This window comes from Populus nigra, chromosome 15, assembly GCF_951802175.1.
Source record: "Populus nigra chromosome 15, ddPopNigr1.1, whole genome shotgun sequence".
NCBI classification, from domain to species: domain Eukaryota; kingdom Viridiplantae; phylum Streptophyta; class Magnoliopsida; order Malpighiales; family Salicaceae; genus Populus; species Populus nigra.
The window spans coordinates 609,228-632,971 of record NC_084866.1 but is presented as its reverse complement, the minus strand read 5'-3'; the positions used below and the strand labels follow the sequence as shown (position 1 = coordinate 632,971).

The window sequence follows — 23,744 nt, the reverse complement described above, 5'->3', positions numbered from 1 at the left end:
CCCACCACACACATTCCACAGAGGCTTGCTCTGGGATATTTGTCAACCATCCTTGCCAATCAAATTAGTGATTCTCAGGTGAATTTGGGCTTAGAAAAACGATAAAAATCACAGAATTGATGCAGAAAAAAAAAATATTGCTTGTGAAGAAACTGGCTCAAGAAATAATATGATGTATGCTTCATTTGCTAAAAAAATGGAGTCCAGAGACCCAATATGTACAAACTACAATCCCGTGCTTTTGTATAATTTCCAAAAAGAGGAACCCAGAAACACTGACGGATGACGGCAGCGCGATTCACCTTTTGATTGATGGGTTCAGGTAAGGCAAGATCTAAAACTATATCCTGTGTAATGGCAATTTCTCCTTATTGGATGCAACAGTGCAATCTGCGATTTGTAAAAATAAAACGGCAATCACAGCTGCCTGATTGAGCTAAATAATGAATCAATCTGACCAAATATCGTGGGTTTCAATCTACTCTACACACAGGCTGAAAGACCCAGCAAGAGATACAATCCTGAAAGGAGCCTCCATCCATCTAGCCTTTAAACCAAATAGAGAACCTATCCTGAAAGGAGCCTCCATCCATCTAGCCTTTAAACCAAATAGAGAACCTGCACATCAGGGAAATAATGGCATCAGCGGCACACTCCAAGTTCCAAAAAAGAATTGTCAACTTTGTCTGATCAATGAAGAAACTAATTCTGATAGATTTGGTTTCTTTAAGAAGATAGGGGCAAAGCTATTCCAAGCTGAAAGCATGCTTGTCTACACACAATTGCTTCACCAGCATAGGTAATAATATCAACCAGTTGACCACCATTCACAAACGAAAAAAAAACGAGTTTGCAATTGGCTAAACGTTAAAAAGTGGCAAAATCACTTTGTATTCGTTGTGTGCTCCTGAACACAGGAAACAAATAAGTGAAAGAGAGGAAGAGAATGTATGCAAGTCCAGAGTTTGAACCCATAATGGTAAAACCATGCATGCAATTTCCAAACAGTATAATCAAGTGTATAGATAGATTGATTCATTAAGTTCAGATAAAAAGAACACGCAGTTACTTGCAGAGAGCCACTTTAATGACCAGCTGAACCAAATCCTTACATTAAATAGATTGGCAATTATAGACACCACCTGTGTTGCTCGCTAAACCGCAAAAGTTGCAAGAAGTGCATGCAAGACAGCCCAGTAGATAATTATACAAAGACGTAGGGCAGGCCGACGCATTAATGCCCGGTCACAAGAAACCCTGAAACATTGCATATATAAGATTTTTCAGACCATTATGAAAGCAATGTAAGTATTGCATCAAAACAGGGAAGAAAACAGATAATCCTACCATAGACCATCTATCATGTCAGACACAGGTCTTGTAAACTTCGGTACAATTCTCGATGTAGTAAGCGACTTGAAACCATGAACTGAGGAGGAAGAGGAAAACGAAATAAGAATCAAACCGTGTTAGAACAAAAAACATCAAAGAGCAACAAAACATCTTGTTAGACTACCTTTATCATCATCTTCATCCTCTAAATTATTCTTGCCAACAGGATCCTCATCTATAGCAATAGCAACTTGATCATTGTTGACTTTGCGCAAATTGCGAACTTGAGATGAACTGGAGGGCACAGGGGCTACCCATTTGTTGATCTGCATGGAAATTACACCAAATCTCAGATTGTTCTCAAGCACTCAAAATTTGAATTGCAACAAGCATATAAAAATAATTGGATGTGTTAAACTCAAAAATTTCAACAAGCTTACCCTAACCCTACTAATCAACACAGAGAGAACTTCTCAAGATTGTGTTACTTGTTTCAACTACTTGACAATTTGATTGCACAGTAGAGAAAAAGAAAAAGGAAAAAAATTGATATCGCTGTTTTAATGGTGCATCACTAGAAAACTAATTTTCATATGTGAAAGGATAGATTAAGAGACTCACCACTGGTTTGACTTCCACAATTTCTGAGACTGAGTTGGTTGTCTGTCCCAAATCTTCAACCCCTTCAAGCATATTTAATTGGGATTCTTTCTCACGTAAAGAGCTCTCAAGAGTTTCTATTCGACGTGTTAACTCATCTACTTTATTCCTTTCTGTTTGCACTAATGTGTCCCTGCTTTGAGCCACCAGCTGTAGATCCTCCAATTTAGACACAATGCTCGTAATCTTCTTCTGAAGCAATTCCTTGTGCTCAGGTGCCATACTGCTATCATAAAGATTAACATCTTGCATCCCGACTTGAGAAACCAATGTGTCCAACCACAACAACAATTCATGGATGTCGTCTGAATTTCTCTTGCTGCTCATCTGAGATGCAACCAGAACTTCATTGGTGCACCTAGTGACCTCTTGCCTTAAGAAAGATATTTCAGCATCACGCTCTTGCAATTGTGATTGAAGTTTTTCAACCTCAGCAAGGAGACTTTCGGAAAAATGATGGAGCTCATCAAACTTGTTCACAGTGATGGAAAGCTTTTTCAGAGCCTTTCCACGAGAAGCTTCAAGGTTCTCAATGTCCAAATTCTTTTGCTGCAAAATCTTTTCCAGTTCTTTTGTTTTGCTAGTTAAATCTTCCATCTGGACCTCTTCCTCATCAAGAGCTTGCATCAGGGTTTCAATTTCTGTAATCAACAAGTAGCATCCATTATTATGGATTATCTAAATGAAAAATTAGAAAATATAGCAATTAAAACTACTCATTTCAAAGTCATCTAAACGTACCTTGCTCTTTTGCAGCAAGCACATCGGTCAGCGATCTGACCCTCTCCTGTAAATCTGCTGATATGGCTTGCCCATCTTGAAGTTCCTTTACTCTCTGCTTCAATAATTCCCGCTCCTCTTCCATCACATCTACCTGTTTCTCCAAATCATAGATGCGAGTTCTTGAAGATTGCAGATCTAGCGAGTAGCTTGTTACAGCTGATTCTGCTTCCTTAATTTGACTAACTAGCTCCATGCAAATCCTCTCTCTTTGAATGTCCTTCTCCTGAAGCTCTTTCTGCAAATTTGATATCATAACTTTCATTTCTTTCTTTTCACCCTCTGTGATGTCACCTTTTATACTAAAAAATTCCTTGACTGCCACGGACAATCTTTCTGCCATGGTCTTGAAATGCTCCTCAGATGGAAAATTATGGTCACCACCATCAGCGAATCTTGCAGGTTTCCAGTTCACTGCCATGTCACCAGTAGCCAAAGCATTTCCTGATACTTCAGCTTTTCTATTTTCAATTTCCATGATAGAACTGGTGCATGCTTCATAAAGCAAACTAATGTTTCTGAGCAATACAACAATTTCCTTTTCCTTTTCCTTTTCTGCTGATTTTATATGCTTATTTTCTCTTTCCAAGGCCTCAAATGACTCTTTTTGGGAAATCATTTCTCTGTGAAGGATCCCGATCAATTTTGATAGATTTCTGGCTTGGTTATGTAATGCACCAGAATGTTCGCCTAATATTACTTTAACTGCACCAATTTCTTTCATTAATTCTTGCACAGTATTACAAACTTCAATAATAAAATTATCATCAAAATCATCTGGCATGCTGGATTGTGATGAAAACTCCACAGATAAGTTGTCCTGAAAAGAGAGCTTAGGTTAGAAACACAAAACAATAAATAGTAGGTCCAATCTAACTAAAATTTTCAAAACTAACAAGCTTGAAAAACAAGATTTCTTGAGAGAATCAAGTAATATAGATGATACCATGTTTTCTGAAATGTTGAAAGTAATGCCATCAGCCCTGCTAAAAGGTGGAACATGAACTGCAAGATTAGTTTCTGTTCTTTTAACACATGATGCCATACCAGCCTCTACATTTTGCAGAAATTCCAGTTCCATGGTGAAAACACCACCCAGTAGATCATTGATATCAGAGAAGCTTTTCCTGAGTTTGTCTGCCGTAGATTTTAACACTGCAAGCTCTGAATATTGTTTCCTTTTCTCCTGTGCATGAACTGTGAATGACCTTTCCAGACATGAAAGAGCTTCCAGTTTAGCAGCCTCCGCTGTATCCCTCTCCTTGGAGATCTCTGAAATTTCAATACTGGCTTTAGCAAGCTCCTCTTGTAGACTATCATTCCTGTCTTGGACTTCATTTAATTCAGCAAGCAGCAGTTCTGCCGCTCTTCCAGATTTTTTAGATTCTTGTTCGGCTGAAGCCACAGCAGCATGCAAATCACGGCATAGTTTCCCCATGTATTCCAACTTCTCAATTGGATCATTGCTGTAAATTTGAGCACCAACATCGACGTCTCCGAGAACATTCAACATCATTGTTAAAGTATGCCCTTTCTCCTGCAGAAGGTGCTCAGTTTCAGCCAAATGATTTCTCAAGAGTGAACCATCAGCTTCAAGGGCTTCCACCCTTTCAGGGTAAGTGGCCAAGTCTCTCATCTTCTGTTCATTGTCTGCAAGAGCATTTTCCCTGTCCTTAATCTGAGATTTCAAGAGCACCAACTCCGCATTCATCTCTTCAATGGTTTGTTTCAGACTATCACGCTGTTGTACCAATAACTTCCCTTTTCTAACAGCAACGTTCAGCTTCTCTCTCACAGAAGTAGACTTCTGTTCCTCCTGATGCAGTAGCTCTTGTAACTCCAATATCTTTTTCTCCTTTGCTTCAACTTCACAAATCAAAGACTGCTGCTTCTCTCTGTCTCTGTCTCTTTCCTCCTTCACACATGCCAGTTCACTCAAAGTCTCTTCCAGTTCTTTTTTCAGAGAATCCCCATTTTCTTCCTCATTACCCCATGCATCTCTCTTCAGAAGAGCTGCATCAGATTCCTCAGAATCCAATGTATCTCTAGTTTGGCCTTCAATAAAATTGGCATCAGTTCCTTTAGCATGGTGATCTACAACTGCCTCAACAGGCACAGATTTTGCAGAAGAAAGTGTTACGTAGTTCTCTACAAGCTTCCTCAGTAATCTTTCCAGACACTCTGTACTGCTGCCATCAGATATAAAATCTTTTGCACCAGGATCCTGCAACGCATCACAAACCAAATCCTGCATCCTACTTATCTCATCATTAATGCTCTGAATACGCTCCTCAATCCCAAGCTTGTCAACCAATTTCTCCTGCAAAGCAGATGCTTCATTCTGCAGTTTTCCATTGTCTAGTTCAAATTGGACTGTCCTTGCTGAAAGTTTCTCAACATCAGAAGTCAGAATCTCCAATCTTTCAAAAAGGTTCTCTCTCTCAAGGATAACTGCTTGAAGGTCTCTCTCAAGGTCAGATACTCTCTTTGATGACTCCTGCAACTCAACAATTAGGTGAGATACTCTATCTTGTGACTCTTCCAAATCTGCAGTAACTGATCTGCAATAATTTTCAAGTTCATCAATCTTCTGCAGCAGAGAATTTCTATCATGGCTAGCCTCTGAAAGTGCATTTTCTAACCACTCAATCCGATCCTCTGGCTCGGCCAACCGCAAGTGGGAAGGCAAATTGATCCTAGCTAAACGTTCTTCCCATCTCTGAACCAAGTTGTTCCTTTCCATCAAGGATTGTTCCAGCATTTCATTTTGTTCAGCCAAGCCATAAAACTTACTTTGAAGCTCCTCATATTTTCTTCTCAAATCATCCCCTGAATTTGAGCCAGACTGTACATCCTCTTTCCAGGTATCTGTGACAACAAAACCAGTATCAGAATGTGAACCCCCAACTGAACTTTTTTGGTCCCAATCTGTAGGCAGTAAAGTGTTTGCAGTTGCTGATCTTGCTAACCAATCAACCTTTTCGATTATATCTCTTGAATGGAAATGCTCTGGCAGATCCAGATCTTCTAAAATCTCCTCTATCCTCTGGAGTACCGAGTCTTTTTGAAGAAAAGATTCTCTCAGTGCAGTAGCTGAGTTGCGGATGTATGAAAGTTCAGATTCCAGAGCTTCCACGCGACCACCAGCCTCTGAATAGGTCTTCAGTTTTGCTTCAATTTCATGCAGCCTGGAATCTTTCAGCTGTAACTCCTGTGAGCATCTGTCCAATTCACCAGATGTCTCTGCCAGGGAATGCTTGAGACTGTCACGCTGCACAACCAGCCCCTTCCCCTTGGCAACAGCTATGCTAAGCTTCTCTCTAATGGATGATACCCTCTGCTCTGACTGTTGAAGTTCACTTACTTTCTCCTGCCATTCAGATCGCATAGCAACAAGAGCTTCCTCAGCCTGGGTCAAATGCTCCTTAAGTACAAGGATTTCATTCTCATGCTGAAGCGTCAACCCAGTTAACTGATGTATCTCCTTCTGCAGTTCTGTCATTTCCAGTACCTTAGAACCAAACTCTTCTCTAGATGAGTTAACCTGCTCCTTAGCCTCCTTGTATTTGTGCACAAGGAAAGACACCAATGACTCCAGATGGGAAACAGGTGTCATCTCTGAGTCTGCCCCACCATCTTCAAGTTTCACTTCACCCTCAACATCTTCAATTAGCCTTTGAATGGAACTAAAATCATGGCACCTTCTGTTCAGTTCCTCAATATCTTTTATTTGACTCATCAACTCAGAGTTAAGTTTCTTGTTTGCAGACTGAAGTTGTAGCCTCTCAGCCAGAGCATTCTCCAATTTCTCCAAAAGGGCTTTGAATCTAATATAATCTACAGTGTCAGGCAATTCCTCATCTTGTAAATTACTTTCTTCCACATAACCACATGAATCAATCACAATTTTTCTAAGCTCAGAGTACAGCTTATGCAAAGTGGCATTAACCAACTCACTTTTTCCAAGCAACTCATTGCACTTCTCACTCACTCCATTGAATAAGTTAGAGGCAGTTTCATGGTCTCTGGAAGAAGCTTCAAGTTTCTCCTTCAGATCCTGTATCGTATTTGTAGCAGCATTAACAGAGGAAGTAACATGACTACTTACATCCAAGGAACCATGACTGGGCATTGAGGCGGTGGAGGTGAGCGAAAACCCAGTAGAGACATCTAGCCTATCAACTGCTTCAATAATCTGGGCAACGGTTGAATTCCATTCCTGCTCAACTGTCAATGCCCTCTCAGCTGCTTCCATTTGGGATTTTGCTAGTTCATCATGAAGTACGGAAGCCTTCTCATCTGAACTTTTCTGTAAACCATGCAACTGACTCTGCAAATCTTCAATTTTCAATTCGCAGTCACTCAGTTTTCTGCCAAACTCAGAATTTTCTGCTTTAAGACTGAATTCTTGTTGTCTCAGGGAATCACAAAGAACTTCAAGCTTGTTGTTTTTTTCATTAAAATCAGACAAATGTTGCTTTACCGCTTCATAAAGAACACCAAGTTGGATGTTGGTTGCTTCCAAATTATCATTGTGTTCCTTCAGGGCTTCAGCCTGAAACTTGAGCTCCCTGATAGTGCAATTAGCAATGTTTATATCATCTCTCTCCGTCTTGAACATTAAACTGGCATTCTCAGCATCTAGAGTTAATCGCTTAAGGATTGCCTTCAAATTTCCTGTGTATTCTTTCATTGAAGCAAAAGGATCTGTTGCTGGTGATTGATCCTCTTTCATGGAACCATCCTCTGCCTCATTCTCATCGTGTTGCCCCTTTGACTCAAAAGCTTGAATTAGTTTTGACACTGCAGGAGATGCACTTTTACCACCAGCTCTAGTTAGTGATACTGAATGAGAGTGCACCACTTCAATTTCCTTTTCAAGACCTTGCAAAACTTTTCCTGCCTCCTCAAGGTGTCCCTTCAAGGCTACAAAACCCAAGGAATCATCAAAGACTTCCTGCCCCAACAGTGCTAGTGGCGGAGCTACTTCAAAGTTACCAGACATGGATTTCTCAGACATTGAAAAGGTAGCTTCACCATCATGCTCAACATCAGATGCATTCTCCCAAACCTTGCTCTGTGTTTCCAAACTTCCAACTGGATTCGCAGCTTTGCCAACCGGGGATGACTTTTGGGCTTGCAAGTCTTCAATTTCTTGTAGCTTAACTTTATGTGTATCCAGATTGCTGCTAAGAAATATATTTTCCTCCGTAAGTTGTTCAAGACGCGTTGTCATCTCTTTTAGCTCAGATTCAAACTGCAAGCATTCTGCATGATCTTTAGATAACTCATCATGAAGGACAAGAAGCTCAGATGAAAGTCTATCTCTCTCCTGGGCTGAATAACTCATGTCCTCTTCAAGTTTCTTTCTCTCTTCTGTAGCCATGGCAAGGCTCCCACTTAATTTCAGATTTTCCACTTGTAGAGCTTCCACCAAACCCTTACAATCAGATAACTCCAGGCAAATCTTATCATGACAATCAGCAAGGTACTCCTTTTCCCCATTGAGCTTGATTTTCTCATCTGTCATTGAAGCAACAGTTCCCCTCAAGTTGGAACTTTCCGTCTGCAAAGCTGCTATCAAACTCTTGCAGTCAGCTAATTCATTCAACAGCTTCTCATTCTCATGGAGACAAGAATTTTTTCCCTCCTCGACTATCTTTCTCTCCTCGGTCAAGGAAGCAAGATTGCCATTTAAGTTTTCAACTTCCACCTGCAAGGCTGCAACAAAATCCTGGCTGTTGACCAATTCCTTGGATAGTCTCAATAATTCTGATTGAGACATCTCCAGACTATTCTGCAACTTGTATGCTCTAGCAGAAACTTCCTCGACTTCCACCTTTGCTTCGTGAAATTGCTGCTCAAGCTCCTCCCTCCCACTAAAACTAGCCTGAAGTTCAGATCTGCATTCTGCAAGCTCTTCAGCAAGGGAGTTACCCCTCTCACGAGCTTCTTTGAGTGATGCATGAAGCACAGATATTTCATCATCCAATTGATGCAAATGGTGATCATTCTCTATTTGTAGATCAGACTGTTCAGAAAGTTGCAATTGAAGGATATCTTTCGTGCACTTTGTGAGGAACAATTCTTCTCTAAGTCTCTCCAACAAACCCGGAAAGCCATTTTGTGATGAGAACGAATTGGTAGTCCCCAACTCAACATTAGAAACTGATCCCCGAGACTCGAGCAGTAACCTATACTCGTCTTCATTAAGTCCCTTTATCACCTCTATCAGCTGCAAGAAAGTGATTTCGCCCAAATCACCAAGAGGAGACATAGCATATCCATCAGATGTACTTGCCAGTTTATTTAAAAGAGGCCTTTGGTCACTTTCAGCAACAAACACAAAAGAATCCTCGGGAAAATATTGTGGACTAGATGCTTCTGTAACCAACCTATCAGATTGAACACTTTCCCCATCATTTCCACAATATCCATACCCAGATGGAATTTCCACATTTTCTACAGTAGAAGGACCTATATCAACAACTTTCCCATGTTGATTCGTGGCTTCATGGATAACACCTGCACTTCCATCAGCCTCCGAAATAGCCAAAGTAGATGCCACTAGCCCATCTGACATGTCAGTTGCTCTTGCAGAAACAGAAGCATCATCTACCCCATCACTTTGCTTTGATTGAGAAGCTGCTGCTTCCTCCACGTGGATCTGTTCTGAAGCTGTCTCTCCAGCACATTTGGCAATTTCACCACGCCCAGAGAAAGAAAGCCTCCTGTCTCCTTCAAGCTCTAAATCACTGCTTCCACCAAAATGCTTTGAGTCCAAACCATCAGCTTCCTGCAATGCCCCCACCCAGTAACAAATGAGAATTTAATTATACATCCAATCCACACGTTACTTTGTCCCAATCTGCCAAACAGACTTCCCTAATAAAAGGAAAAGGGAAATATAGATTGACAATTAGTATTAAGAGATTAAGAGCCCAACCTACATCCGTTACCTGATTTCCCCTTGCTTGTATCGAGGATGTATCAGGGGTATCTTCTTGTGGTGGCAATGGCCACATGCTGTCTTCCCCATCTTGGCTCTCTGTTTCACCTGTAACGGTTGTGCCATCCATAATATCAATTAATTTATGAGGGGCTGACACATCCACGCTTACAAATGCATCATCATGTTTGGTTTTTGCTTCAGAATCTGGAATATCTGAGCTTCCTAAAGGAACAACTCTTGCAGCCTTATCATCAATAGACTGGCTACTTTCCCCTTCATCAGGTTTTGAGGAATCAATAAGATTCTCATCAGCCCCACCTTCCTCCGCAGCACCGCCAGCATCATGATCCAAAGCTGTTTCGGCTACTCTTGTTTCAGGTGTCAGAGGAATTGAAGGCAGATCAACAGCCACAACATCAAGATCAAGATGAGGAGCCCCAGAAGATGAAGACACCAAAGAATCTACCCTTCCCGAATCAGGATCACTCTGAGATTTAACTTCCCATTCATGAACCTGTTTCAATCCTGCTGCTTTTCCAGTACTCGACACTTCATCAGCGTCAGATTCATGCTTCTCCGACGTGCTAGACTTTTTCGAGGATCTTCCATGGCTACTACTACTGCCTTTACTGTCCTTCTTCTGGCGAAATTGCTGAAGCTGATAATTCAAAACAAAGACTCAGATTCCAACCAATTGCGTTCAATCTTTACCTCCTTTCTAACCCAAAGAAAGAGAAAAGAAAAACAAAAGGTTTAAACTTCAAAGACACTACACATCACACAATGTTGAATCTCCTACAGTTACAGCTAATCATATCCGATTCTAATTTTTCTTCTTTACAAAACCACAACAGTGGATTTTTATTTTTCCCTTCGGATGTAGCTTCCGCAGCGTTCCCAAGATTAAAACCAAAAGCAAAATTCACAACATTCTGTTATACATTTTCTCCTACTCTATTTATTAAAAAAAAATCCATTTCCCTCTAAGCGCCAACCAATCAAATTGTAAAAAACACCGAATCAACCAATCAATAATAAAAATGAATGAATGAATGGCAATAACAAATAATGCTAACAATAAGAAGAAGAAGAAGTACCTTTTTACGACCGGCGGCGAGCAGATCGGTACGGCTCTTGTTCTTGTCCATCCTCCGATCCGCTCCGTTTTTACTCCCCACCGTTACTTGTCACTAAACACCTCCTCCTCCTACTCCAATTCTCGCGCTCACCATCAGATTCTTCTTCAATTCATTTAAAAACATAAACAAACTAAATCAAAATCACCCTCATTAAGAGCATTATTCACGCTTATACCACGCTGGTATTTCCTTTTCCAAACAAGGACAGATTGATTGGAGAGAGAGAGAAGGAAATACCTGTGATTTCGGTTCGGATTGGTATCGGTTCTGGAGGAGTTAGTTGCGAATTTGCTTGGAAAGGACTTGATTTTGCTGCGTGTGTTCGTTTGCTTGCTAGGTTTTGAATCTCGTAGATCTAACGCAAAGCTTTTTCCTCTGTTGCTTGCTGCAGGTGAGATGTCGAGGGAGCAGCAGGAGCCATATTTTGATTTGGTTTTGCTCCTTGGGCTGTAACGGCGTCGCGTTGGTGAACGAACCGAGACGACAAGGCGGGCGGAGTTGGAGGTTGGATGGAACGGCTTCGTTTTTGGGAACTAACCAAGACGACAAGGCAGCCAGGAAGAGTTGGGGAATGGACCCTGGGCCTGGAGGGCCGAGACGGATGGACGGGTCTCTGGACTGGCTAACTTTGGGCTTGTCATGGGATTTACTAGTAATCTTCGTAATATTTTCAACTCCTATCAAACACCTATGACACTTCATCTTTTAAAAATAATAGTTTATTCCCTTTAAATTGTGTTTGGTTTAAAATTAAAAATTGGAGATCAATTTTTAATTAATCCCAATATTTCCCCCAAACTATTTTTCCCCACCCTCGACTAGTTAACACTTAATCCTTGTTTGGAGGTCGAGTGTTTATCCCCTAATCCTTTTCCCCTCTCAAACAAAACTAGGAAACAGGGTTAAAGGGGTTAAGTATTTATCCCTTAACATATATCTCTCTTTAACCAAAAAAATACCAAACACAACCTTACATTTCACTATTAAATTTTATTATCGTAAAACTTCTCATAACTCTTTTTTAAATTTAAAATTTTTTTAGATGGTTTTAATATATTAATGTCAAAAATAAAAATTAAAAAAATATTATTTTAATATATTTTTAATTAACCAGCTCTGCATCACAATACAAATCACACGCCTGGTTCGACCCTTCATGTGACCTTGAGTTTTGCACTTGAGGTTATGGTTCAGCGGTCCTAGCAGGGAATTCCTTACCTCTGCACCCAGGTTCAACTCTTTATGTACATGTCTGTCATCCTCGCGGTGCCTTACCTGCTTATTGGGCTTGCAGTATGTTTAATGGGTTCAAAGACTAGTCGTGGTGTACGTAAGCTAGTCTGGACACTCCGGATTATCAAAAACAAAAAAATCACACGCTAAAAAAATAAACTTCGATGAATGTCCAGAGTTCACTCCAAAAAAAAATATTGTTCAATGTTGATGAATTGTTTTTCTGCTACGAAACAAGTTGCGTGGAGTAATTAACTTGTATGAAATTTGACCCAAATATCCTAAGCAAAATTTGTTCTTGATTTTGTTAATTGAAAAAGTCATTGGTTTGGACCCATAAGAAGAAAATCCATTTGAGTTTGAATAAATAGATTTTCTATGCATTCTTTCAAATGTATTATTTTCAATGAAAAGTGGTTATGAGAGGTTGGAATATTGGTCTAGTTTTACATGTATATAGCCTGGATTTTTGTCCGGTCTTAGATTGATCTACTATGTCAATCGACTTAGACCAGATCAATTTTAAGTTTAAATAAATAGATTTTCTATATGAATTTTAAGTTTAAATAAATAGATTTTCTATATGATAGGTTGGAATTTTAATTTAATTATATATATATATATATATATATATAGCCTAGATTTTTGTCTAGTCTTAAATTGACCTGCCATGTCAATCAATTGAGACCAGATCAACCACCACTCAGTTTAATATGAAACCAAACATGAGTTGACGAGTTATTGGGTTGATCTATTAAGCTAACACAAGTTTAATAGCATTAGTGAAATATTAAAAAAAAATAAGTTTATTAGAATATGATTTTGTAAGTTGTTATAAGGAATTTAGAAATATAATTTTTCAAAAATGTTTTTGAAAAATCCCCTTCATCTGGGAGGTCACTCACTACACATGCATCAATAAGTTCAACGCATTAAATTAAGATTAAAATTAGGACAGCCACCCTATTTTATTACATTCAAAGTCATAAGAGCAAAAGATAATTACTAGCCTCGAGAGTTTTGTTGGACAGATACAATGTCCTGTCTGATGATATGTTGATATCTATCAAGATCACAAAGTGATTTCACTCGATGAATTCACGGGTTAAAGTCAACTCAATCTTGCTGTAAATCAATGCTAGCAGACAAGTCTCCTCCCTCCGCCATGAACTTTCCTGCACAGTGGGTGTATATGATCACAGATTTTTGCCTGTTAAACAATGGGGCTAGACAGCTAACATCGTGCCCATGGATGGCACCACCCCAAGAAAAAAACACAAAAAAAGTGGGAGGGTGTGGCATTTTTTAAAACCAAATGACATCTCCAGATGAATAAGATATTGTCACCATGGAATCGAATCAGCAATCAGATCTTCCCCATGTTGTTTTAATGGGAAAAAAAAAGCTTAGATAGGTCAAAACCTGTTCGGTCAATTCTTATAAAAGGCTTATCAAATGATCCTTGAGATGCTAGTGATGATATACGTTATATATACATGGTTGGTGGGCTTGGAAATTTCTTAAGAATTATAAATGGAAGAAAGAAAAATACAAATATTCTTAGCATCCTCTCTCTCTCGATCTGACTTCATGTTCATGCCGACCCTTCAAATCCTTGTAAGAAAAAACAATGGCAAGTTGATAGCTTTTGAAACCAGAAAGCTTTAGCATTCGCATGCTATTAATTAAAAATTAATGGCGATGGGTGAATTTTATAGCTAAAGGAGCTTGGTGAGGTTGCCATTTTGAATATCTCCATTATTTTGGCCTTTGTGTAGTCCACACATGCAAGCAATGAGTCACATTCAACCTAGTGAATGTTCATGCCATCTTTGTAGACAGAAAATATTGATACAAAATAGAGTAGATAGGCCTTATAAAAACAAGATTAAGAGCATAGTAAACCCACTAGCATTAACCCAAGAATAACATATTAACTACACTCTTAGGGATAGCGTATGGTTATTATCTCTCAAAATTAAAAAATAAAAAATAGAGATAAAAACACGCATATTCGGTTGAAAAAATAAAAATAAAAATGTAAATTAAATATATTTTTAAAATAAATTTATAAACTTTCAAAATATGAAATATATACAAAGATGCATCGCTTCAATTTTTAATATCTTTGTTTTTTTAAAAAAAATATTAAGCAAAAACTCATTTAAAGGTTAAAATGAAAGAGATATGTTATTTTTATCTTTAATATCTTGTTTTTTTTTCCAAAATATTAACGAGAGACTCCTTCGGAAATTAAAATGAAAGTTCTTAAAAAAATGATGAATCTAATCCCACCAAATGATTTTGTTGCCAGCCGATCTTTCAAATGCTAGAGTCCTAATCAAAGCGTGGGTCGACCACCAATCACCTCCCCTAGTTAATTAGGTAAACTCCACGTTGATAGATTTTTTTTTTATTTTAAATATGATGAGTTGACAATCTATCATACTCCATTTATTTTTCATTATTTACCTGTAATTATGCCGAAACTGTTGCACAAATCTTTTATTTTTTCAAGAACAAGATGAAAATTGCAAGTCTCCCAGAGAAATTATTTTATTCGATGGCTCAAGGTTTATTAGCCCTTCGACATGTATTTTAAAGGTAGGCCGCTTCTGTAGCAAGAGCTGGGTTGGAAAAAAATTTATCATTGAAAACCCTATATGATTTATTTTAGTTTAATTAGTTTAATTTCTAAAAAAAATTCAGTTTAACTAGTTGGGTTTTGTTTTTGTATTTCAAAAACGCTTTTAAAATAATTTGAATTTTTTTTATTTTTTTCTTTACTTCAAATTAATATTTTTTAGTGTTTTTAAATTATTTTATTGTGCTGATATCAGAAATGATTTAAAAAAAATATTATTTTAATATATTGCAGAGTGAAAAGTACTTTAAAAAATAATCGCGACCACACTTCCAAATACAATCTCAACTAAATTTTCTTCTGTATTAGTTGTCATCCATTTCTTTCTTTTTTTTATTTTCTTAGTGATATCATACATTTTAGATATATATAAAACTCAAGAAATAAATTTGACTTTGCATTTTTAATATCAAAAAAATAATATAGATAACCTTAAACACATCTTTTTTCTGGGAAAAAAAATGGTAATATTATATGCTTAAAATGTTGGCACCAGCTAATATCAGATTTTCAATGCCTCGGTATGAATTCCTACCCCACGTGGCAGCATTGGGATGGTACTTCCACTTCGGGGTTCTAGATGGTGAAAATAAGTCAACCATCTTTATTTTCGTCAACAGTTGGATTAACTAAGTCGAGATCGAACGGACCGTAAAGTTTTATGTTTTCTGGTTAAAAAACAGGCATGGTTGAGGTGATCCCCGCTTGGAGCCAGCTTTCCAGAGATATTTATTATTAGGATAATAATTGTTTTTTTAAATATATTTTTATTTATAAATACATTAAAATTTTAAAGAAAATTATTTTGATATCAGTAGATTCAAATAATCTAAAAATACTAAAAAAATAATTTAAATTTTTTTTTAAATTATTTGCAAAATTATTTTCCAACTGAAAAAACAAACGGAGTTAAAATACGTGGTGCAATATGTTTTTTAATTAAAAATATATCAAAATAATTTTTTTTTATTTTTTTATTAGTGATATTAGCACATCAAAACTATTAAAAAACACCTAAAAAATTAATTTGATATTTTTTTAGATAAAATATATTTTAAAAAGTAAATTTAACAACAAAAACAAACACTCCAAATCTCTCACAATTTTAACTTTCAAGACGTGGGCTGGATTGTTGTTGTTATTGTCGTCATTATTATGCATGTCATTATGCATTGATAGGAATTCAAGGGACTTGAAATTTATATAGCAGATTTCGAGTTCGAGTCAGGGCGTGCACCTCTTGTAAGAGCCTGGGATAGTTGGGGTTTTACTCACTCACCCGAGCCCATAAAATATGTTTTCTGGGAGATAAGGTTTCCTCGAATTCAAAAAAAAAAGAAGAAGAAGAAGAAGAAGAAGGAATCCAAGCCAATTTATGAGTCAATGAAACCAAATTAACTCTTGGAAAAATGTAAAGATGCCTTTCTCACTCTCTTGTATTGTTCCACATATTTATCAAAATATTTCACTTGGATGATGATTTTAATTAAAGTATAAAATTAATTAAACTGTTAAGGATCACAGAGAGAAACATCTTTTCTTACTATATCAACTCTTTAAAATTAATTACATGCCCTGACACGTAGCCCTCTGGTTAAACCTAGTTCATTAGTCACTAATCAATTAGATGGGCATGCCGGGGAGATGAATCATCATCAAGATTGGTTTAAACCGCTGTTCGGTAATATAATAAAAGTTAGTTTTTAAAGTATTTTTTATTTAAAAATAATAATTAAAAAAATATTTTTTTAAAAAATATTTTTAAAATACAGCAACAAAATATAACGCACGTAACCTATAACATGAAGGCGGCGTTTGTCCTCGAATAGTTCGTAAATACATTAATCACTTTACCCTGACACGGAAACTCTCACATAATATAAGATTATATAAACTATAAACAACCTTCAACTCTAACTAATACAAGAGCAGAGCATCTTACTCCTCTTGTCTGGTCTTAAATATTGTTTTGCAAATTAAACACGCACGTAGTTTTGTAAGATTTTTATATTCGATCTAAACTGATGAAGATATTAGAAGGTCCCAAATCCACAAATTGAGAATCAATGTTGTCATATACTCACTTCATTATTCATTACAGTAGTTGATTGACGTTCATGGTTTTACCAAAAAAAATATATATTTGTTTTTAATTAGGAAGCATTTTGATATTTTACATGGGTTATTCATTATTATTAATTTGTGTTGAGGTATTTTTATCTATACAATATTTTTATGAACATTAAAATAAAAAAAAAACTCCCAAGAGTAAAAAAGTCAATTGTTCTAGGCAGGGGGTAAAGGTATTTTTGATTTTTTTTATATATAGTTGAGTTGCAAAATGTACCCTTGAATCCAAGAAACCTAATGCATTGGAATTAAGGGTGTTAGAGTTTTTTTATTCTATTCTTTTTAGTTAATTGTTGGTTTGCATAGAATTTATCATTAAATAACATTTTTAACTAGAAAAAATTGATGGCAGATATTGTGCATGTGTCAGTGAGTGGAGGACGTCGTGTTTTTTGGACAGTGATTAAAAATGAGACCTCGTCGTATAGTCCATTCTCCGCTGCCTCCTTTTCCTTTTTAGGCGGGGTGTATAAACCAAATATTCCTGATTTATCACCAATTCCCTCTTTTTTTATTCTCCCATTCATTTCTCTCCCATACTCTGATAAATACATTATGATACCTAGTGTTAATAAAAATAAAAACAGTAATGAAAATAATAATATTATTAATGATGATGATAATAATAATAATAATAATAATTAAATTAGTCATGATGATAATAACAATGATGATGATATTATTAATAATAGTGGTGACAATAATAATAATAGTGATAATGAAAATAAAAATAGTAATAAAGATAATAATAATAACAATAATAGTAGTAGTAGTAATAATTAAATTAATAATGATGATGATAGTAAAAATATTTTTTTTCCCGCACAAAACTATAGGCGGCCACGTGTGGAGGCTAGTTCTATTCTAGAAGACAATTTTTACATATTATATGTTGAGTTAACACATTGACCGGTATTTGTTAATCTACCACGTAACTAGTGATAAAAAAAAAAGAAGGGAGAAGACATGAATAAGAAATTGGAAAATACATGCAAAGGGGTGGGTTAGTTTGGTTGATTTCTTCTAAGCTTTGAAAAGTCAGTCAAATTTAATAAAAGGATTCAAACATCCACACTAAACCAACACCTCAATAATGCATTCATGGTAAAAAGAAAGTTCGAGCTACAATAAACAATAATAAATTAACTTGACCAAATTAAGGAGATCGATCATGCATGAATCTTGGTCATGAGTTTTCTTGACTTTTCCATCGTATCTTGTCTCTTTAAAAAAACTAATCCTCGACTAGCTTTGCAAGAAAGCAATGCCCTTGAAGTGGACAGCAACTATCTATTCTTGAATAATTTATGTATATTATATGTTGGGTGCTGAAATATATATATATACTCTTGAAATGAAAACTTTTATTTTGGGTTGCTTTGGAGCGTGGCTGTGATTATTTTTTGAAAGTGTTTTTTATTTGAAAATTCGTTAAAATAATTTTTTTTTATTTTTTAAAAATTATTTTTGATATCAGCATATTAAAATAATTTGAAAATACTAAAAGAATATTAATTTAAAACAAAGAAAAATATATATTTTTTAATTTTTTTTAAATATTTGTAAAATACAAAAACAAATAAAATCTTTATATACGATAAATAATCACCGATAATCATTCAATTTACTTGAAAACTCGTAACTATATATATTTTTTATTTTTAAAAATTATTTTTCATATCAGCATATTAAAATAATTTAAAAATACTAAAAAAATATTAATTTAAAATAAAGATAAATATAAATTTATTTTTTTTAATGTTTTTAAAATATAAAAACAAATAGAATCTTTATATACTATGATCACTGATTATCATTCAATTTACTCTGACACGAGGGAAAAGACAATAACTAGAAGTCTGCAAATATAAATACAAGAGGCTCTCCTTGATGTATTATATTCAATAATTAACAATAAAATTAACGAGTTGAGGTTTGTTTGGATTTGATCGAGATATTAGTTGAACCTGATTTTTAAATAATTTTTTTTATTATTATTGTTTTCAACTCAGATCAATTCAAGCTTGGAATCAACGGGGTATCGGATCGATCTATACGGCCAGTATAGTTTTTATAACCATGGTTATATTCTGGTCTCCTCTGCAGAATATTTTTTTCCCCTTCTTTCTACAATTTCTTCTTCTAGTCTTGTCAAAACCCACATTCCCCCCTCCATAATGCATTCAACAATGGGCTACAGTGATTCAATCTCTCGTATCGTTTTTCAAACTTAACCCTCTTTCGTATTTTAGTTTGGTCTCTCGTTTCTTTATTGCTCCCCGCTACCCCACATTGAACTTTTCAAACTCATCTCAGCCATTAGATCACAACTAATCTTTGACTCTCTCCTCTATATCAACCCCTTCAAGTCCCGTTCTTTCCCTCACTCCCCCCTCTCTCTCTCTGAACAGCCAGGAGACCTCTCTCATGCCCCGTTGAGCTCTCTCTGAAAAAGCCCTGAAAGAACCTGTCCAGACATGGCGGTAGAGCTGATGAGTTTTAACACAAAGATGGATGATCAGACGGCTATACAAGAGGCTGCGTCACAAGGAATTAAGAGCATGGAACACTTGATCCGAATCATGTCTCACCAAAATAACCATCACGTTGCCGATTGCACTGACCTTACTGATGTAACCGTTTCCAAGTTCAAGAAAATCATTTCCATCTTAAACCGAACAGGTCACGCCCGGTTCCGTCGTGGCCCGATTCAACCCAACCAGCCGGCCAAGTCTTCGTTTTCCCTCTCTCCACCCTCCACATCGACACAATCACCGCAATCACAGTCTCAGTCCCCCTCCTTCTCTCGCTTCCAAAACCTAACCCTAACTCCACAGCAAATCACACCTCCGGTCACCGCACCGGCGGCGCCGACGAGTCTGACGCTTGATTTCACGAAACCGAATATATTTAGCTCCAAGGGCGCAGAGATTGAGTTCTCGAAGGATAGTTTCAGTGTCTCTTCGAACTCGGCGTCGTTTATGTCGTCGGGGATAACCGGAGACGGCAGCGTTTCTAATGGAAAGCAAGGATCGTCGATTTTCTTAGGATCCGCTGGCAAGCCGCCGCTCTCGACGGTGCCGTACAGCAACAAGAAGCGGTGCCATGAGCATCATCATGATGACACTGTCTCTGGCTCCTCTAGTGGCAAGTGCCATTGCTCTTCCAAGAGAAGGTACGAATTCGCGCACTTTAACACCCAGTGCTTTTTAGCAGAGGCCGCGCATTTTAACAGTCTTTGAATTTTTCTTTTTTAAGGATTTGACTAGTGTTTGTTTCAATGCCCTTGCATGCATGCTTGGCTGTTAAAAAATATAGTAGTTGGTTTGACTCGAGAGAGTTGACTCGGTGAGTTGCTGTCGATTGCCTCGATTTGCTTGAAACCGGGAAAGTTTAACGAAGGCTGTAGTTAAAATAAAGGGAATCCCGTCCTAACTTATCATCGAAATTTTAATTTCATCCCAATTTAATTATTATTTTTTACCAGATTCATCTCTTCGACCTATTAGCAAAAAAATTGCAATTGCATCCTTCTGTTCAAAACAATGACAACTGTTTTTTTAATAGAAAATGTCAAATTTCTTAAAAATGGTCTTCTCTAGCATGCTATGCATGGATGGAAGTTCTCTATTGAGAATGAATTAATATTTTGATTACCAATTGGAAAGATTTTTAGATCAGGGACCTAATTTGGTATTAGTTGATAGGTTAGACCCTAATTTGAGAGTTTGTTTCTGGGATAGAGCTAGTAAAAAAAACCTCGGTAAATTTATTAACTTGGAACCGACGGCGAGTTATGGCGAGCTATAGTGAGCCGACTTGGAGTTTGGTGTTGGTCAACGAGTGGGTGCAGCTGACCGGTTTGTCGAAGTGGTAATTAATGATTTAAGGAGCACGCGTGACGGGCAGGGGTGTATAATTACGAAAAAGACCGCAAAGCGATAACTTTTGAGCTTGCTGGTAAAGACATTTTTGTCTTTATACATAGTTTGCTTTGTCGACTTGGTCTCTTTCTTGTCCCAATGTTGACTACTAATAGCTCGTTAGGTTGAATATTAATTGGACACGTTAATCACGGTCCCTGTTAGTGGACTAGATTGTGTCGGGTAGCTGATGGTCCCTTTCGGGAGGAGTCGGGTATGGAGGATCGGGAAATGTTCCATAGAGTGATGGCGGCCATAGAATTATCTCGTGGAAGAAAGTACAAAGGATGCTTATTACATATGTTGTAATTATGGGGAGGGAGAAATCTAAAAACAAAATAAAACTAATATGGTCAAATTAAATATTTCAGGGCATTAACATAATGAAATGAAGCTTAAATTAATAATTGTTTGTTAAATGGATTCATGCGAATGGTTTTGATTGATCTTTGTTTATAATTACTTAATGCAGGAAGAATCGGGTGAAGAAAACAATCAGGGTTCCAGCAATAAGTTCAAAAATAGCTGATATTCCACCAGATGAGTATTCTTGGAGAAAATATGGTCAAAAACCAATCAAGGGATCACCATACCCAAGGTAATTAATTGATCATAACCCTTGATTAATTCACTTATCAAATATCAAATCAGACAACAAAGTCCTAAACGCTTGTGCTCTGGTTGGTATGTTTCAGGGGATATTACAAGTGCAGTACAATGAGAGGGTGCCCGGCGAGGAAACATGTGGAGAGAGCAACAGATGATCCAGCCATGTTGATTGTAACCTACGAGGGAGAGCACTGCCATACTCAAGGTGCAATGGAGGGTAACATGGCTGCCGGAACTGTTAACTTGGTGTTCGAGTCAACCATGATGGTAGGGGAATAAAGGAGGAGAGAGATTTAGGCTTTAGGAAAAGAGACAAGTTAGACTTTTGTAATATCAAGATGGTTGAATTTGGTGTCTGATTTTGTATATTAAATTTTTATTGATAGCGGTGGGGGGAATCTTAATCTCCCAAGGTGATCTTCAAAGTAAATCAAAAGTGTTTTTAAATTATTTGTTCTTTGTTCTCGGTTATTGGATCTCTCTCTCTCTCTCTCTCTCTGGGGTTTTTTTTTTTTTTTTTTAAGAAAATGATTCTTGATAAAAACAAGGGGCATCTTGGAGAGAGTGGTGACAAAAGAAATGGTGATCGACTGGCTGGCTGATAGTGGGCTATGAGTCTATAACTAATGTTGTATGTTATTTTTGGAATGTGATTATATTCCTTGAAAATGGAAATAATAGAGCTTAAAACTATCAATTCAAGAACCTGTAATCTTTATTTGAAAGTCTCCGCATTAGGAATCAAATTTCAAGATAAAAACATATTTATTTTTAATATTTTAATAAAAAACCCGAAACGAATTTGATTCTTTTATGATAGAAGGACAAGGAAAAAAGAAATACTTTTGTTGCCAAGTAACAAATGGGTGGTAGAAAAAGAAGTTGAAGTAAGAAGCTATTAGATGACCAAAACCATTCATAAACCACCATTTGACTTTGAGTTTCAAATTCTTTGATTAAAAAAGCCAGAAAAAAAAGGAGATCACCAATAACTACGACTTTTAGGTAAATGTTTTTAAAAAATTCAAATTTTTTATTTTATTTTTTATTTAAAATTAACTTTATTAGTATGTTTTGAATCGTTTTGATATGATAATCTTAAAAATAATTTTTTTAAAATAAAAAAATATTATTATTATAAAAAATATTTTAAAAAATAATTATAATCACACCCTATCATGCACACTATTAAGGATGGCAAAGATGTTAAATATGGCTTGCTTGATATTTAATTAGTAGCGAGGGTGGACCTAAATCATGCAAAGTTCAGTCTTTTTATGCTGAGCCAATTCAAATGGTTGCTTAGCAGGGAAGGACTCTAGCTTTTGCCGTCTAGAATCTAGATAGATCTTTTGACTAAGGGTATTTTTACTAGTACAGTCAGGTGTATATAATTTATATATTTTTTCAAATTGATACTAAATTGTAAGGATCAGGTCTCTGCACAGGGCAGAGAGTACCTGAAGAAATTAGTGTTTATTAAATTGATTACAATGTATGAAATCAATCATAATTGCATCGTTGTGAAAAAATATCCTTGCATATATATATATATATATAATATTTTTTTGTTGTTGTCGAACAACAAAAAATAATATTTTTTTATATAAACTATTAGAGCATGTCTTTAATATTCGAAATTGTTCATTAATTCTAGCAAATTGTTCTCTCCCTGTCCCTCTTAACTTTACATGTTATTTATACCATTTCAATTATTTTTTAAAGTGTATTTTACTTGAAAATATATTAAAATAATATTTTTTAATTTTTTAAAAATTATTTTGATACTGGTATATTAAAATGATATGAAAACACAAAAAAATATTAATATGAATTAAAAAATATTTTTAAAACATAAAAATAAATAAAATTAAAAGCATAATGATAGTTAAAGTCGATGAGCTAATTTTAAGAAAGAAATTAATGCACCGCCATTAGCATGTGAAGAAGGGGTCAAATCATGCTAACAATAAGAATCATATAGTCTTATAATGTGGATGGAATTGACCATTGGAAATCATGATTCATTGTTTTTTTTTTATTGAATTGAAAGTGGGTGATTATAGGTCCAAAGAAGAAAATTGATCTTATCCAAAGCTACATACGTGTTTTGCCACGTAATTAAGATATTTATATACATTATTGACAAGATTATAGTCATAAATAAATTATATAAAATTTATTCCTCCTATCATAAATTTAAGTTTTAATTTTTTCAGAAAATCGTAAAAACGAATCTCAAGATAAATATAATACTTTGATACGAAGGATCCATTGTTATATAATAAATAACTTAATTAAAATTCGAATTAAGAAAAACTTGGTACTGGTGTGACCCATAC

General features: G+C 36.1%; 2 protein-coding genes across 9 annotated transcripts; one reads left to right on the top strand and one right to left on the bottom strand.

Annotated features, from left to right (window-relative positions):
• Positions 1 to 157: 157 nt before the first annotated feature.
• On the bottom strand, positions 158 to 11,282 carry LOC133674429 (trans-Golgi network-localized SYP41-interacting protein 1). Of its 8 annotated transcripts, none has more exons than XR_009835229.1 (11): positions 11,101 to 11,282; positions 10,822 to 10,965; positions 9,723 to 10,382; positions 3,719 to 9,568; positions 2,734 to 3,592; positions 1,954 to 2,633; positions 1,517 to 1,658; positions 1,348 to 1,429; positions 1,113 to 1,257; positions 577 to 618; positions 158 to 527 (listed from the first exon to the last, which is right to left on the bottom strand). XR_009835229.1 is itself a non-coding variant. In XM_062095520.1 (10 exons), exons 2-9 carry the CDS (start codon positions 10,870 to 10,872, stop codon positions 1,155 to 1,157), a joined length of 8,427 nt encoding a protein of 2,808 aa, XP_061951504.1. In that variant the 5' UTR covers positions 10,873 to 10,965; positions 11,101 to 11,282; the 3' UTR covers positions 158 to 618; positions 1,113 to 1,154. The 8 variants fall into 8 exon arrangements, 6 of the variants coding, with proteins under 6 accessions (XP_061951504.1, XP_061951505.1, XP_061951509.1 ...); XR_009835230.1 differs by having other exon boundaries at positions 1,143 to 1,257; XM_062095520.1 differs by having other exon boundaries at positions 158 to 618.
• Positions 11,283 to 19,246: 7,964 nt separating this feature from the next.
• On the top strand, positions 19,247 to 21,852 carry LOC133674921 (probable WRKY transcription factor 11). The gene is made up of 3 exons (XM_062096216.1): positions 19,247 to 20,045; positions 21,266 to 21,391; positions 21,489 to 21,852. The coding sequence occupies exons 1-3, from the start codon at positions 19,348 to 19,350 to the stop codon at positions 21,679 to 21,681; spliced, it is 1,017 nt and encodes a 338-aa protein (XP_061952200.1). The 5' UTR covers positions 19,247 to 19,347; the 3' UTR covers positions 21,682 to 21,852.
• The last annotated feature ends 1,892 nt before the right edge of the window (positions 21,853 to 23,744 follow it).

Coding starts and splice junctions, on each gene's coding strand:
- LOC133674429 (XM_062095520.1), bottom strand. CDS start 10,872: ATGGACAAGAACAAGAGCCGTACCGATCTGCTCGCCGCCGGTCGTAAA. Junction 3,593..3,718: donor TCAACATTTCAGAAAACATG/GTATCATCTATA, acceptor CTCTCTTTTCAG/GACAACTTATCTGTGGAGTT. Junction 2,634..2,733: donor GCTTGCTGCAAAAGAGCAAG/GTACGTTTAGAT, acceptor TGTTGATTACAG/AAATTGAAACCCTGATGCAA.
- LOC133674921 (XM_062096216.1), top strand. CDS start 19,348: ATGGCGGTAGAGCTGATGAGTTTTAACACAAAGATGGATGATCAGACG. Junction 20,046..21,265: donor CATTGCTCTTCCAAGAGAAG/GTACGAATTCGC, acceptor TACTTAATGCAG/GAAGAATCGGGTGAAGAAAA. Junction 21,392..21,488: donor AAGGGATCACCATACCCAAG/GTAATTAATTGA, acceptor GGTATGTTTCAG/GGGATATTACAAGTGCAGTA.